The following is a 16,947-nucleotide window of genomic DNA, read 5'->3' as shown; positions in this document are numbered from 1 at the left end:
CAAACCGTAGACGGGCAAAGGAGTACTTCTCTCTTCATATGTTTGAAGTAATAAGCAGAGGTTCGATGGCACGGATTTCTTTTTCTCCATCAAGTATATGCAGATAGTTGCACATGAGCAAAATCAAGCTAGCTGGACATACTGATACTTGTCACCAAACGAACATACTGATACTTGTCACCAAACGAGAAGATCTACACATAAAAAAAGAAGAACGACAAAGAAAAAACTGCTGCCAGAATACTGATGCAGAACCAAAAAATGTTGAAAGAAAAAACTGGAGCCGTATGCCGTGTTTGTATGTAGCTCATGCCGGTCGAGGGACGGGGCCGGCATCCGCTGGAGAGATTGTCACGGACCGCAGTAGCTCCAGCGAGCTCGATAGCCCGAGAAAATGCGAGAGGATGGTGTTGGCTGAAGCCTGTCCATGATGAGAGGCAATGCCAATTAATACTCAAAATGAAGTGCGAGTTAAAGAAGATTCTACCCCCTAGATACATCCGTTTCAGCGACACCTAATATGGATCAGAGAGAGTATTTTTTTTCTTAGGTTTTGAAAGAGCCTGGTAGAAAATGCGATCCTATGTCCGACAATTTAAAGGTGTTCTTATTACTACTATATTTGTGAAGATTGCACATTTTGTTACTAACCCTGTAGATCACAGTTCGCATTACAAAGCTCAAACAGACCACTTTGCAAGATGGGAGCAAAATGACCACCCCTGGAAGCGATTTTCATCATTCTTCAAACAATCATCAAAACGAAGGGAAGATACAATGCATACCTGAACAAGAAAAACATCCAGAGCAAGAACTGGGCTCTGGCCAGCGGATATCCCCTGGTAGTAGGGCACCGAGGAGGTAGTGAGAGCTTTTGCTACCAAAGCACCGACAGTCGCCTGCATCCCGAGCACCGCAGCACCCATCCCGACAACGCTGAGCACAATACTGTTCCTCAGGTTTTTAACCACAGCCGCACGCGGAGGAGCCTGGAGAAGGAGCCACTCGGCTTAGTTTTGGCTAAATTGCACATATAAGCAGAACCAAGTAATATTATGTTAGTTCAAAACAGATCAAGTAGCAGGCCATCAAATGAGTACCTTTGCAGGCTCGGTTGCTGTTCTCCTGAGCGTTTTGGAAAGACGGATGTAACCAAATGACCGGAACACCGACACAAAGGCCGCAACGATGCCAAGTCCGGTCGCATAGAATGTGAAGGGAGATGTTGCATTCCCCGTAGCAACTGCGGAGAAGGACAAGATCCCGGCCGAAACGGTTGTGCACACCAACTGAGACCAGAATGCCAGGGTGCCCAGATTCTTGAAATACCGCGCTGTTTTCTCCAGCCTCTTGCTGACCTGCAAAACCGAGAAAAAACAAGACAGAGCAAAAGATGACATATGAGCCGAGTAAACAGCGTGAGCAGAAGCAAGCGCGGCAGTGGACCATGGAAACCATATCCTTCCTCGATTGGGCAAGGATTGCCCGTGCTCTGTATGCATATCCTCGATGCGCGCAGACTCTGAAGTGTCAGTCAGCAACCCGGCAAACGGCCGCGCGCGTGAGGGTTCGACGGATCAGCGGGGGGGACGGGGGAGGGAGCGGGGCGGCACCTGGGCGAGCTTGGCGCGCTCGGCCTCCTCCTCGGCGGACAGCGGCGCGGGCTCCGGCTCGGAGGGGCCGGGCGCCGCGGCGGCGAGGCGGGGCCGGACGGCCGCGGCGCGGAGGGCGGGCGCCGCGCGGCCGGGGGAGGAGGAGGAGGCGCGGGGCGCGGGAGGCAGCGCGGGGGACGGAGGCCGCCGCCGCCTTAGCGTCGTGAGGCACGGCGGAGGGGCCGCCGGCGGGGAGAGCAGGAGCGCGAGCATTCTGCGCCTGGGTTTTGCTTTTTGGGGGGCGGTGACGAGGGAGGGCTCTCAACTTCTCATCTTGGCTTGGGAACAGAGCAAGGAAGCTCCTACCGCACACCACAATCCAGTTCAAAAAAGCTTCCCCTAGTAGGAAAATCATATGTTATATTGTACTCCCTCCGTTCCTAAATATAATTCTTTGTAGAGATTTCACTATAAATCACATACGGATGTATATAGATGCATTTTAGAGTGTAGATTCACTCATTTTGCTCCGTATGTGGTCTACAGTGAAATCTCTCCAAAAAACTTATATTTAGGAACGGAGGAAGTACTTTTATAACATAAATCATATGTTATGTTGTTTTACTCAAAAAAATCATTTAATTTATTTTGAGAAAAAATAGACTTTTTTTTGCCTCGGGACGGGCCAGGTCGGCCCTCACTTGGGATTTACAAGTCTCCTGCCCAGGTCTAGCGGCTAACATATTTGTAAGGGGGCGTGCTACGCATCCGTCGGCCGATCTTTTAAAACATCAGCCGGGCCGCAAGCCGTCAGGTCTGGCTCATCGAGCGGCCGAGCGCGTCTCCACCATTGCAACACAGTTGTGTTGCAGAATTATTTCTGCAACACATGCATTGTTGCAGATTATTTTTTTGCAACAACTGTTTTGGTGCAAAAACATTTTTGCAACCGAGGTTTTGTTGCAATCTTTTTTCAACCGAGGTCTTGTTGCGGATTTTTTTTCGCAAGATAGGTTTTGTTCTAAAACGTAAGCCCGTCATAGACCATTGCAACACCGCATATGTTTGAGAAGCACATCCCCTGTTGCATGAAGGATGGTATATAAGCCCTCACTTGACGCGTGTCATCCAGGGAAGGTGACGGACGCGGCCGTTGCAATCCGCTGGTTGATGGTAAGCTTTTCTCATTTGTAAGCGGTTTTGTTATAGGAGGAACTTTTTCGTGCAATTTCACATGATTGAATAAACAACATATTTATTAAAAAAAGAACATATTCCGTTTGAGGAATAGAACATATATTTTTGTGGCCATATGTATATCAATCCTAAAAACAAAGGGAAGAGGAAGGGAAAGTATATCACGACAGTCACACCCAGATCCTCACATGGCTCTACTCCCAGCTCCACTCGCACGCTCAACCTTTTTTTCCACTTGCTCCACTGGTAGCTCAGAAAAATGTCGCTGTCATTTTATTATTTGAAACAGTTTGTTAAATCAAAAGATGCTTATGGATTTTATAAACTCTTGAATTGTGAAAAAAGATGTGAGGCCAAAAGGACAGCACGAAGGTAGACACACAATTAGAGAAGCTCTGCCGGTCCATGATAATCTCGGCATCAAGACCATTGCTTCTCTTTGGTGCATCTTCATATGGGGACCGGGTTTAGGTGCGTTCTTTCTGTTAACTCCAACCAGTAGTCATTAATGGCTAGAAAATTTGAAAAACATAAATAGAGTAAGAATTAACATTCACATGTCTGGGGTGGAGTAATGTGTATAGATGAGGGGGCGTACTGAAGGGTTTTTTTTTTGAGGACTTATATGGATGAAATATTCTCATCGGGCTCCCACAAACATTCATATTTTGCCTACTGCGCCCCCCCCCCCCCCTCCTCCGGTGCTGCCCATGACAAAGAGGTGGCATTCATGTGTGATTGTCCGAGAGTGGTTGTGTGATTCCTAAGATAATCCGATGTTTAAAGCTTATTTTACACTAGATTTTTCAATTATTTATGTGGGAGGTCCTATAGAGCCTGCAATAAGTAAAATAAAAGAATAAAAGATGGTTTACTACTCATCTTTGACATCTTTCTTGGATATATAATACATATGCAGGGCATTTAGCTGGCAAAACATATCAGATGACCGATGTTATTCAAGACCACACGAAGCATCATATTCAAAAGGGTGCAGCTAGGCACTACCATCGGATGTTTGTGTTTTGTGAATGTTGTGATAATGATGGTATCCATGAACATGGTGGCTTATTTCCTCTTCTTTCCGGTATCATCAACTCAACTCCATGCATATGGGGTTATGGAGCCATTGTTTTTCTGGTGATGATACAGAAGCACTGGATTTACATATTTATTGTATACACGAGCAGGAAGAAAAATTACATATTGTTGCAACTTTCTCTGCCGGCTGCACTCCTAATAAATACGTTTGCACTACACTATTTAGGAAAATATTGTTGCTTTGATCAAAGAGATTACACACTTATTCCTCGCTGATTCACCATCTACATTTTAGCAAGGTTTGGATTGCTGGGAGATGGTTGTCCATTTCACAGAGAGGTTAAAGTAGCAGCATGACTATCCCGTGACACATTACTTGTTGCGGTAATTTGCGAATGTCATATGGGGATATAATTTCTAGCGTGTTTGTGCTGTGTGGAAGTTTTGTAGCAAGGAGCCTACAAACGCAAACGGCCCAAGGTCATGATGCCCAATACAAAAACCTCAAGCTAGCAGTGAAGATCATGTACATCTTGTACATAATGGTGTTGTGCCAAGGGATGCTATATATGACAACGTGTGGTGGCGGAGCTACATGCAATTCTTTCTAGGGGGAGGGGGGTAATCGCCCCCCCCCCCAAAAAAAAGGGAAGATGCATATTTTCTTTTCTACTCCCTGGCATCCCTGAATCCCAAAGCCTCATGGGACAAGAAGCACCCTGCAAAAGCACAAGACGTCCATCTATGGTGATACAAATTATATCTCTCTAATCACCACCTTCACAAAGGCATTGATCACATTGATCAGCATGCTGGGATGGAAATCCAAGGAAGATGCAGATATCATGCTATTCACCGCAAAGGCCATCGCTCATATTGCTCGTGTCTATATATTGTCGGGATCCCTAGAGCCATGTAAAAAAACACCACTTCTTGATGCCCAAGATCGATAGATGGCATGTGACATTACCACTACTACAAAGCCGAATAACATTGACCGATCAAATAGTATCATCACTGACATGCTTTTAGCCTGTGTGTGCCTCCAGGTTAGTCATGACTTGAGCAACACAGCTGGGCCACACGTGGTCCATCTGCAATAGCAACCATCACCGATCGGCCGACCCATCAGTGCTCTGTATCAGAAGGGCTCTAAACGGAGCATTATCACTGACCGTCCCCAGCGTAATGGTCGACCAATGATGTAAATTCTGACTCCCAGCGTAATGGTCGACCAATGATGTAAATTCTGACTGACAACAAAAGGCTGCACTGCTGGCAGACCAGTAGGACTACCACTAGCAGTGCAGCCCTAGCTTCACATCCAAATAAATCACAACGCCACATACAAATATTTTCAATACTTCATTTTCATAACATCTCTTACATTGCATTTCATGGGAAATACATACATTACATTTAATGGGATACATACATTGCAATGGGAAGCCATATATACAAACAATTGTACTATATCATGATCATCGCACTGATACATTTTAACTTTTATGATTGTGTACCATTTGTTGGTCTCATTGTTGTCGTGGTCACATTGATTGGTACCATCAGTCTTCCTTGTCCATACACATGTTATATTTAATATCCGAACTATTGAAGAAAACTCATGTTTCATTTCAATAGATATCAGCTTGACCAAGGGGTAAAGCCTGCTAAAAATATTTAGAAAAAAATAAACAAAACTTAGATACATATCAATATCAATGAAGTAAATCGAGCTAGTTTATAATAATTATGCTATTGTCTTGCTGGCACCACCGAGGAGCAACTTTGAATCAATAACTGGCGCGATTCTTACCGACTATGATGTGAAAACTTACTCTTTTTGTACAACGCGGCGGAAATTGAGAAATGTCAACGGCCACGAGGTCCAAAGGTCAACGGTCACAAGGTCCATACACGGCGTGACGTTTCTTTAGCACTGTACAAAACATTTTCTTTAGAAGATTGTTTTACACAAAAAGGTGACCATGGCCACGAGGTAAATTATATCTCCCCGTTTGAAAAGAAGCAAAGTATACTAAGTTCAGCACAAACATAAGACAACATAATTACTTCAGCCAGTAGCTTAGCAGAAGCACCCATCTACCGCTTACACGTTTGGGCCTCGATATCCACAAATTTTAATAAATGTAGTGTATTAAAATATGAAAATAAAAGGAAAATATAAATATAAAATAAAAAGGTAACATAATAAAAATAAAAAATAAAAATCCAGTAAAGGAAACAAAAAAGGACCAAAAGATTAAAAATTTGACACCTGTTTTTTTAGCAATTTTGGGCAAACGTGTAGATGTGATGCACGGATCTTGGGCCTCGATGTCAGCCGGTGCTGTTTGTGTGAGGAGCTTCTTCCACATTGAAACTGTGCAATTGATACTATAACACTCACATAGCACGGTTGCTCCGCTCACCCGCCTTAGCATTTTTTTCCCATTCACTCCACTGCCATCTAATAAAAAATCAATAGTTATTTTTTATTTGAAAAATTCCATTAAATCAAAGACATTCAGGGATTTTATTAAAGCCATGAGTTGAAAAACTAAGATTTTTGTAAAATGTTCACGATTTAAAAATATTCATGGATTTCATTTTATTGCAAATTTGGAAAAAGGTTCAAAATTTTTAAAAAAATCATGAACTTTGAAAATATTCATGAATTAAAAAAATGTCAAGGAATTCAAAAAAATCATGATTTTTATAAAAATATCCACAAATTTTAATAAATGTAGTGTATTAAAGTATGAAAATAAAAGGAAAATATAAATATAAAAGAAAAAGGTAACATAATAAAAAAATAAAAAATAAAAAACCAGTAAAGGAAACAAAAAAGGACCAAAAGATTAAAAATTTGACACCCGATTTTTAGCAATTTTGGGCGAACGTGTAGATGTGATGCACGGATCTTGACGCGTTCCATCTAGAAAGTCAGCGCAGAATGGGGAGGAGAGCAGGGGAGTTGGCAAGGGGCTGCGGCCGGCGTCCGACGGATCCCGTATATTTCCGGTGATTTTCCGATGAGGATGATGGGGAAGAGAGCACAGAGGCGGTGGTTTTGGCCGAGGAGATCCGGCGTTAGCGGCGACGAGGGAGAAGGACGGCGGCGGAGGCGAGGACAACGACGAGTTACGGTGGAGGCTTCCTTCCTAGAAGCAGCTCCGTCCGCGCGTGCATCGCCGATGGCCGAGGACCAGGCCACACTGCGCTCCGGGTCTACGCCGACGGCACTGGCAGGGCACCGGGACAAGCCATGTTACAAGGAGCTGGACGGCCTGCCGCCTGCTAGCTGCTGGCTAATCCCGTCTTCCTCTGCCAGCTGCTTACCGGCGGCACCGAGTCCAACGGCATCAGCGTCGGCTACAGGCGCGCCATGTTATATGCTCTGCAGAGCGCTTCACTCACTCTTGATGAAAACTGTGACCCTGATGTCCAGGCTGACACGAAACACACACACACACACACACACACACACACACACACACACACACACACACACACACACACACACACACACACACACACACACACACATATATATATATATATATATATATATATATATATATATATATATATATATATATATATATATATATTCCTTAGTCGAATTGTCCCAGAGGCGGACAACGATTTTTGTTTGTTTCAGTTCAAGGATATCTCATTAGAATGGTCTCCTAATGCATGCCTGATTGTAATTAATTAGGGTCCATCTGCTCCATGGAGGCACACCATTGAGGGTGTTTCTTGACTTCATGTTATTTGATATAGGCACGTATTTTATGTGATTAAATCACCCACGAATCCTGGAACTTGGCAGGTGCGGAATAGTTTTTAAGGTTCTATTTTCTTGATAGACTTGATTGAAACCCAGCAAAATTTCTGGTTTAGAGATACATAAATTACCTGTGTAATATAATTGCAGGAACTCGTCTATTGAGTGCATAAGACCCGGTATCCACATATATCATATACTAGCAAAGGGCCCGTGCGTTGCAACGGAAAAAAAATTCATAATCTTCAATGGTCATCACCACATTTTGCTACATCACCGAGATACACTATCATTCTCAATTTCGTGAAATCATGAACATCTTTTAAAACTCGTGCTAATATTTGAAATCATGAACATTTTTCAAATTCATGAACACTTTTACTAATTTTCGAACATTTTCTAAAATCAATAACATGGGCCGGCCCAAACGGGCACGCTGCATCTTCTCATAGCGCCCATAGCCCAATATAGGAGATCCCTACTGCATGGGCCAGCCTAGGCAGGGGATACACCTGTATGAAACGTTTTTTTTATCACTTATAGGTGATATTGGTTGGTAATATTTTGCAACTTTGGGAAAAAATTTCGTGACCTACCGCCAGGAGCAATAGCCCTTTTGCTATTAACTAGCAAAAGGGCATGTGCGTTGCAACAGAAAAATAATCATAATCTCGAATGGGCATGACCATATTTTGCTATATCACCGAGATGCACTATTACTCTCAATTTCGTGAAATCATGAACAATTTTTGAAATCATGAATATTTTTTGAAAATCATGAACATATTTAAGATTGTGAAAATTTTCAAATACGAACACTTTTACAAATATTTCAACAATTTCCAGAATCAAGAACATTTTTTGAATACATGAACTTTTGTTATTGCTTGCAAACATTTTTCTAAAAAAATGTGAACATGTTTTAAACAGCTATTTTGAATCGGCGAACATTTCTATATTTGACGAACATTTTTTGGGAATTGGTGGAACAATTTTTGCATCTTTCTGATTTAACGGACATTTTTGGAAATGCATGATCATTTATGAATAAGCGAATATTTTATGAATGAATAAACTATTTTGTAAGTCACGAACAATTTTTGAATTTTTAGTATATTTTTCCATTCATGAACATATTTTAATTGGCAAAATTTTGTACAAGTCATTACCATTTTTAATACAGGAAATTTCTAAAACATCACGAGCATTTGTTTTTCCTTAAAATTTATTTTTGAAATTTCAAACATTTTTTGAATAACCAAACAATTTTCACAATAACAAACATTTATTGAATCCACAAACATTTCATGATTTATTAAACATTTTAAATTCAAATTTCCCATTTTTATTTTTTTGATGTCCCAAATTATTTCAAGTAGAATAAAACAAAACTGCAAAAAGAAAATAAAAAAAACGAAATTTAAAAAACAGGCCGCCCGGACATGGGCCAGACCAAATGGGCATGTTGCGTCTTCTCCCAGCTCGCAGAGCGCAGTATAGAAGGTTCCTACTGCATGGGCCGGCCCAGGCGGCGGATACCCCGTGTAAAACATTTTTTTATCACTAATAGGTGGCATTGATGGGTAATATTTTGCAATTTTGGGGGTAATTTTCATGACGTACCGTCAAAAGCAATAACATCTTTATTATATGGTATATGGTATAGATGAGTTTAAACTTGACCCTTAAGCTTGTGCCGTGTAGCATGTTTTTGGGTGTCTACCAGCCAACACATAATGTCAATGTTAGCATTTAGCAGGAAGCACATGTTTTTTTTTTTCGAGAGAAAATTTCAATCTATTCATCAATCATGGCAGGACAGAGAACACAAGAGGTAATAAAAATGACAACCACGTCTATGGACCACCAAGCGACGACAACAAGCATTGGAGCAAGCCGAAGGCGCGCCACCGTCATTGCCCCTCCCTCACCGGAGCCGGAAAAACCTTGCAGTAGTAGATAGTCGGGAAGCCGTCGTGCTATGGCCCCAAAGGACGAGCGCACCAGTGCAGCAACCATCGCCGATGAAGAGGGTTGTAGATCGGAAAAATCAAACCTGGAACGATACGAACAAAAACTGGATCCAAATAGATCCATCGAAGATCAGCACCGACCAAATCCCATGAGATCCAATGGAGGCACACCTCCACATATCCTTCGATAACGCTATTCCTACCACCAGGACGGGGATAGGACATGGGAGACATTATTCCTACTGAAGGACATCGCCACCGTCACACAGCATCGACGAAGACGTTGAACCTAACAAAAACAAGAACGGAGTCCCTCCCGCTGGCGAGGGCCCGAGATCCTTTGCACCTCCACAGCCCAAAGGCCGTTGATGGTGGGGCGGATCGGTGGCCGGAGAAAGGAGACTTTTGTTGAGGAGGAGGAAAGACTATGTCCCTCGCAGGAAGCAAATGTTACTCAGGCATCTGCACCCAACTCATACTCCGACACCTATGTATATGCATGTCCGAGTAACATTTGCCATGATTTTACTTTTGCCAAATCGGGTATCTGAATTCAGTTATGTTACCAACACCTGGGTCTCATGTGGAGGTCCGAGCAATACTTTCTTGATTTTTCTTAAAAATTATTGAATTTGTCCTCATATGAGGTGTATATACACTCAGGAACCAAAGGGTATTTCCCCGACTAGCGGTCCTTATTTTATTATTGGTATAGGAGGTAGCCTTACAACGACACGAGTAGCATCAGTACTACTCCGAGCCACATTGCATGCAATGCATACATTTTTTTGTGAAATTAAGTATAGATGACACAGCTTCCTGTGTATAGAGGTTTTGTCACAATTTATTCATGTTGCTGCATGACCATTATTGCTAGTACTTCTCTATGGGTACTATGCACGGGCTAGCTACACGCAACCGCAGATGCCCAGATCCCAATCGCAACCCCACTCTTGACCTTGTGGGCATGCTGGCTGGGGCAACATGTGGCTATTCTTCTCTGGTCTCGCCACCATAGCCTGACGAAGTGACGATCCACAAGCTGAAGATCTGGTACGCTCCTGCAGAGTGCTTGCCGGCCAACAATATAACATTCCGGTGAATAGCCAGTGGACAATCGTCCGGCGCGGAGTTGGGAAAGAGGCGGCCGGCGTCAACGGTGCCTCGAGTTCCAGGACATCGCCGGCTAGTCGGTCGCCCTTTTCAGGTCAGTTTATGGATATCTCTTTGCCTGTGTAGTTTGTTGTGGTGTGGACTCACCTCAGGCCGTGTTAATTTATAGTTCCATAGGTCTGCTTGGCGCCGATGATAGATGGACACCAGTACAAAAGGAATGGTTTGATAGATATTTGATTAGTGTTAACGTGCAAACCATCGCCTATGAAGTACTTTAGATACGTCTACGTGTATGTAGTGCTGCTAGCGCGCACAAGGGAAAAGGCAGGGAAACTGACGTGCATTTGATCGTCATTAAGTGTATGGAGCACTCTAGATCTATACTAGCTAAACCCGCGCGGTGATGTAGACCGAACCTCGTGGCGAGTTTCGGTCAGTTGTTTCGGCCCGATCTTTCACGGTACTCCACCTCTAGTAGCAGCATCCTCTCGCCCGCGCACGCGATCTACACGAAGTAGAGGGTTTGAACCTTGCGGCTCAACACGAGAAAAACAATCTGGACGATGACACCTCACGCGCAAAACAATTTCCTTGCAGAAATCTTAACAAAGAGGTTTTCTAAAGCTACCTCCAAAACTTATACGGGAGTCTACCCTTGAAAACACATCTGTCTCTTTCATAAAATTATAACCTGAGTTTTACAACAACGCACACGTAGGCTTTATAGAAGTAGCCGACTTGAAAGACACGCACAATTAAAATCTGTCCTAACGACACATGTACTAATACTTTTTTAATCTGGACTCTTTCTAGATTTAAACTAATTAGCCAAATTACCGGCAAGCTTGGCGGGCCCCATCCATTCTCTCTTAAACACGCATAAGCCCACCTGAGAAACCGCGCGTCTCTTTTGCTGGTCGTGGTAGTAAAAAAAATAAAAGCAAATCATATGCTTCCTCTTAATTAGTTGCATCTGGCTCAACACATAAGCGTGCATGCATCCTGTCGTCCATGTTGAAAACTTCTTCCAACTGCGCGTCCAAGAATCTAGTGTCCGTGACCAGCTAAAGTAATAGCCTTGATCACCGTAGCTACCTTGATGGACTTCCTTTATAAATTGATGCACTGCTTCTTATCTCTCCGGTACATATTTGAGGCAAATTCCTTATTCAATTGGTTAAGTACAAGGAATCCCGTCCATACATAGCATGTGCAAGACATCAACATGCATGGGCCTAACATTGACTAGTGCCATTTTATCATTGTAGTTCATGCATAAATCTTTTGGAATAAATGCATCGCCAATAACGACTAGAGGAATTGTGGTATCTTGATCCTGACTCGTGCCTTGTACATCCTCGCTATAGTCGCTAAGACTAGGACTAGAACTGATCATATCACGCGGCGTGTCCCCGCGCTTGTTGATTAATCGCGACTATATATGTAGACTACGATCTAAGCAGAAGATTAATGAATAATCATTCGCTGTTAATTAAAGAGAGCTAGAACAATACATAAAAAGGCCGAAGATGACAAATAACTAAATTTATTATGGCCATGCAAATGCATGGATACAAACAGAACGGTTAATATTGACACACCTCTAAGGAAAACTATTTATTGAAACCATATACAGCTCACTCTACGCAGCAAACAGTATACAGTGGTACCAACACAATGTGATAAGAAGTCACAAACAATCTTCGATGGATTAGATCATCCTGGTATACCCCCTGCAGAATTAGTGCCCATAATAAAGTGTTACAGAGCTTTTGCAAATTCTTGGACACGCCCTACAAGTGGATATGCACCTATATATGTGATGATAGGATTCTCGTTGTGTGCACGCTGATCGTACATGTGAAGTGGTAATATATCAGACAAGTTGTTGCATATTTTTGCTAAAATCATTGTTTGCCTTGTGAACTCGTTTTGCTCTGTAGCTATCTGTTGACGGGGCATGTTGAACTGTCATTATTTTGTTTTTGCTTTCTCTTTTGCTATAAATAATCTTTCCTTGGTGACTTCTAGGGCATAGTAGTTATGGTCGTTGATAGAAATATCATAATCTGCACAGATACATTCTATGGCCACCTGAGCTGCTTTCTCTTTGGCTTCGAATGTGATAAATGATTCTCTGTAGCTGTCCTTTTCACGTGGGTGGCCTATCAATACGGACGCTTGCACCATGCCCCCGTGGAGATACCAGTGAGTGTAGCCTTGTATTCTTAGGCCAACTGCCAAACTTACTATTTCAAGAAGTGGACATCTTGAAATTTATACTATCAAGTTCTCTTCCTGCATAGAAAACTATTAGACATAATATCCCGTTTAGCCACGCGAGAGCAACGAAGATAACATATTGGATAAGAGTAAAGCCTTACCGAACTGCTTACACTACCATGATTGAAATGGGTCCGACCTTCTAAGGAGCTTAGTGCTGGGTACTTGCCCTTTTTCTTAACTTGTTTTGCCATAGAGGATATTCTCTTGGAACGGTAATCTTCATCCATTCTATTGTGTTTAACTATGACCTTCCTTGGTAGTCTATGAGCGGTTATATAGTGGATACAAAGGTGGACGAGTCATCATTGTAGATCTTTCAGCTTGCCAAATGGCAGCCATTTTCTATACAATATTTCTTTGAGCGACACGCTTGAGTTCGCGTGGAAGTAGGAGGAAACGTGGGCGGCTGCCCGGACATAGCCCGCGCCGCGACACACCGCACCCGTCAATACGGTGTGTTCATACGGATCGTGTTTAGTATTTACAATTAAAGTTATCAATGTAAGATAGCAAATCGTTGTATGTAAAATTATGAAGGAAAATAAGTAAAAAGAAGCAAATTTACTGGCATCATGCATGTTGGATGTTGCTAAAGAGGGAAACATATGTTCATACATCTCTGGTAGGGATCATCTATTCTTGTTGAACGTGGCACGACTCTACTGCAATAACATGAAAGAAACATAAATAATTATTGCTAGATTAGATCATCCTGGTGTAACCTTCTACGGGATTAGTGCCCGTGATAAAGTGATAGAGGTTTTGCGAATTTTTGCCTCCGTCCCATAGGTGGCTTGGCACCTAATGATAGGATCTTTACAATGTGGGCACTAAGGGTACATGCAGAGCGGTATCATATCAGAGAGGTTGTCGCATATTTTGCTAGAATTCTTGTTTTCCTTGCAAATTCATTCTACTAGGTGGTTACCTGCTGGCAAACCATGCTAAACTTCCACTCCGCCACTTCAAGTTCATAGTAGTTGTGGTCGTTGATGGTGATATTGTGGTTACCCCAAATAAACTCCAGGGCCACTTGAGTAGCCATAAATCATCTAATGGGTGGCTAAAACGATTACTGATTAGATTCAAGACATTTCCTTCTGCTTGTACACGGGTTGTATGGTTGTTGTCTAATTTGACTACCTCCTCCTTTGTAGTCTTCTTTTTAGCTTTATCTCTTCAGGCAGTTGTCTATGTCCTTTGATGTTTGTATTTCTCTCTACATGTGGCACTAGTAGAAAAAGGGTCAAATGTGAAGCACATTAGTGCCGGTTTGATTTTGAGCCGGCACTAATGTGTCCATTAGTGCCTGTTCCAATGGCTAGCCGGCCGCTCTCATTAGTACCGGTTCGTGGCGAACCTTTAGCATCGGTTCATGCCACGAACCGGTACTAAAGTGAGTGGCAGGATGTTGTCAGTCTGGGGCCCTTCCAGCACCTTTAGTATCGGTTTGTGTTACGAACCGGTACTAAAGGTCGTCCTACATAAACCCTTCGTCCACCCGAGCTTGCTCTGTTCTTCCCCTTTCCCCTCTTCTCCTCTGTTCTTCCCCTATTCCTCGAGCTCATCACACATTTTGCCCAAAATTTGTCAAGATTTGAAGGCCCCCATCCATTCAAATGATCACAAAGGTTAGCAACTTTGTCCTTTCATCTCTCATTGCTAGATTAGCTCTTGCAATGCTTTGTATAGTGATTAATTTGTGAGTTTAGTAATTTGGGAGGAATTATATGTGCTAGTATTTGATTTATATGAAATTTGAGGTCAAAAATAACACTTAGTTTGCATATGTAGGTGTGGTTTACTTAGTGCCTTCTAAATCTCCGTCGTAACCACCGTCGATCGCCCGCACCGTCCCATCGCCGGCACCACCTTGTGGTGAGGCTCTTGTTCATGAATGTTTTACATTACCAATTTGATGTTTGTGTGATTTGGATATATAGTTACTCGTATAATTATCTTACCCGTACGTTGTTTGTTATACATAGTGCCATGGTTTTGATATCCGTCCCCGTCGGCCCTCGTCCTTGTTATGATTCGGATGTGGTATATTCTCTTTTAAAACTAGTTGTTGCATTTCATGTTTATGAAAAATTATGCCCATCAAGTTGACATAGATATTTTTATCTAGGAGGTATGTGAACCGGAAATTCCAACCGACCCTATTGTCGAGAGGTTAAATTTAGTTGAAAGAGAAAATGAGTATTTGAAAGTAAAATTGAAAAGAATTAAGGGGAGAAGATGGAATTGGAGTTGCATGTTGCCGATGTCGTCGATGATCACAAGATCAAGATGGAGAAAATGCGCTTGAAGATTAGAAAGATTAGAAAATATGCCATTGATAGTGAGGCTTGGTATCATTATGCTGTTGGATCAATTGTTACCTTAGTTGCAATCCTGATCGCATTTGTTGTTGCATTTAAATGCTTTAGCTAGAGAGTTATTTGTTTGTTGCATTTAAGTGTTGTATGAACTATATATATGTATGAACTTGTATTAATTTGGTCTTTTCGGTGTTGTGTAATGAAGATGAGCCGACAATGGATGTATGATGACCCACTAGTAGAAAGCAGGGCTACCGTTCGGGCCTGGCCAGCCCATTAGTCCTGGTTCTTTAAGAACCGGGACCCATGGGGGGTATTAGACCCGGTTCGTGAGCCCAGGGGGCCGGCCGGGGCCTCGTGGGAATTGGTCCCGGTTCGTGTGAAACCATTTGTCCCGGTTCAAGCGACGAACCGGGACCAATAGTCCTTGCTCCTGGCCCACAACCATTGGTCCCGGTTCGTGGCTTGAACCGGGACAGAAGGGGGTTCCATCAGCCGTCAATTTCCCCTCAATCTCCTCAAATCCTTTTTGAGAGAAGTTTAACCAAACAAGGCCCTAGAGAGCTTCCATCAGCCGTCAAAGTATAGCCAATTTATATGGAAAGATCTTAATTACTTACACCCAATTTTGTAATAATGGCCCATTTCACCACATGCCTCGAAATGCCATTTAAGCTCTCTAAGAGCATCTCTAACCAAACTCTCAAATTCCATTTAACTCCCCAAATTGGCACATTTTGAGGATTTAATCAAACCTAAGCGAAGCCTCAAACCTATAACTTCTCAAAAGTTTGAGGAGTTAAGTCTCAAAAGGTTCTTTTTTGGATCAAATTTGAGAGAGTAATGCCACTTCTCCGCAAATCCCAAGCTAACTCTTCTTGATGCAAAAATAATGGCAGAAGCGTCGCCGCGACGGCCGATTGACATCCTTTGGCTTATTACCGAATCTTCCCTGGAGACGGGGTTTGCGATTACGGCCCTATACTGGCGGCATGAGAGCTGCCAAATAGTATGATTCCCAGATGTGAAAGCGAAACCACCACCTATGGTGAAATGAAAAACTTAAGGGCATCCAAAACAGTGAAATTCAAATGTGACATGTTAGTGCACTCAACCATATTGTGCGTCCATGCTTGAAAGTTTGATTCAAACAAACATAAAAGAGTATTTTCCAAAGTAACTACTAAATATTGAAAACGGTTCAGAGAAAGTTTGTCCGTGCGGTGCCACAGAGGGGCGCCAAATACGTTTTGCTGATCATAACAAGGAAACAAGCTAGTCTGTGCCTAGTTAGCCTAGCTTGCATGCATTAGTAGACGGGATACTGACCATCCACCAAAGGCTATGGTAGCCTTGTTTGTTCTAGGCATGCGCGCCGAGGGGTGGGGGTGGAAATAAGTTCTTTTGAGTGCCTCTGTGGAAATAAGTTGCTCTAGAAATAAGTCACAGATAAGCTACGGTGGAAATAAGCCCATGAAAATAAGCTATCCAGTTCTTTTCAATTCCTGTCATTTAGCTTATTTCCTCATATGTCAGGTGAATAGTCTGTAATACTATTGAACTATAATTTACTTCTACTTAATCACAAATACTTAGCAATAGGATACAGAAAATGGATCAATCAATTT

The 16,947-nt window shown here is 42.5% G+C and overlaps 1 protein-coding gene across 1 annotated transcript; it reads right to left on the bottom strand.

Annotated features, from left to right (window-relative positions):
- Window positions 1-114: 114 nt before the first annotated feature.
- LOC123162770 (protein TIC 21, chloroplastic) lies at window positions 115-1,937 on the bottom strand. The gene is made up of 4 exons (XM_044580537.1): window positions 1,614-1,937; window positions 1,101-1,358; window positions 786-989; window positions 115-421 (listed from the first exon to the last, which is right to left on the bottom strand). The coding sequence occupies exons 1-4, from the start codon at window positions 1,863-1,865 to the stop codon at window positions 308-310; spliced, it is 828 nt and encodes a 275-aa protein (XP_044436472.1). The 5' UTR covers window positions 1,866-1,937; the 3' UTR covers window positions 115-307.
- Window positions 1,938-16,947: the final 15,010 nt, after the last annotated feature.

Source organism: Triticum aestivum, chromosome 7B (genome assembly GCF_018294505.1).
Source record: "Triticum aestivum cultivar Chinese Spring chromosome 7B, IWGSC CS RefSeq v2.1, whole genome shotgun sequence".
NCBI classification, from domain to species: domain Eukaryota; kingdom Viridiplantae; phylum Streptophyta; class Magnoliopsida; order Poales; family Poaceae; genus Triticum; species Triticum aestivum.
This window is presented reverse-complemented; position numbering and strand designations above follow the sequence as displayed.

Bases quoted from the DNA above. Each gene is read 5' to 3' on its own strand.
- LOC123162770 (XM_044580537.1), bottom strand. From the start codon at position 1,865: ATGCTCGCGCTCCTGCTCTCCCCGCCGGCGGCCCCTCCGCCGTGCCTC. The intron at 990-1,100 runs GTACTCATTTGA...CTCCTTCTCCAG, and splicing joins CAGCAACCGAGCCTGCAAAG to GCTCCTCCGCGTGCGGCTGT. The intron at 422-785 runs GTATGCATTGTA...CATCATGGACAG, and splicing joins TGGATGTTTTTCTTGTTCAG to GCTTCAGCCAACACCATCCT.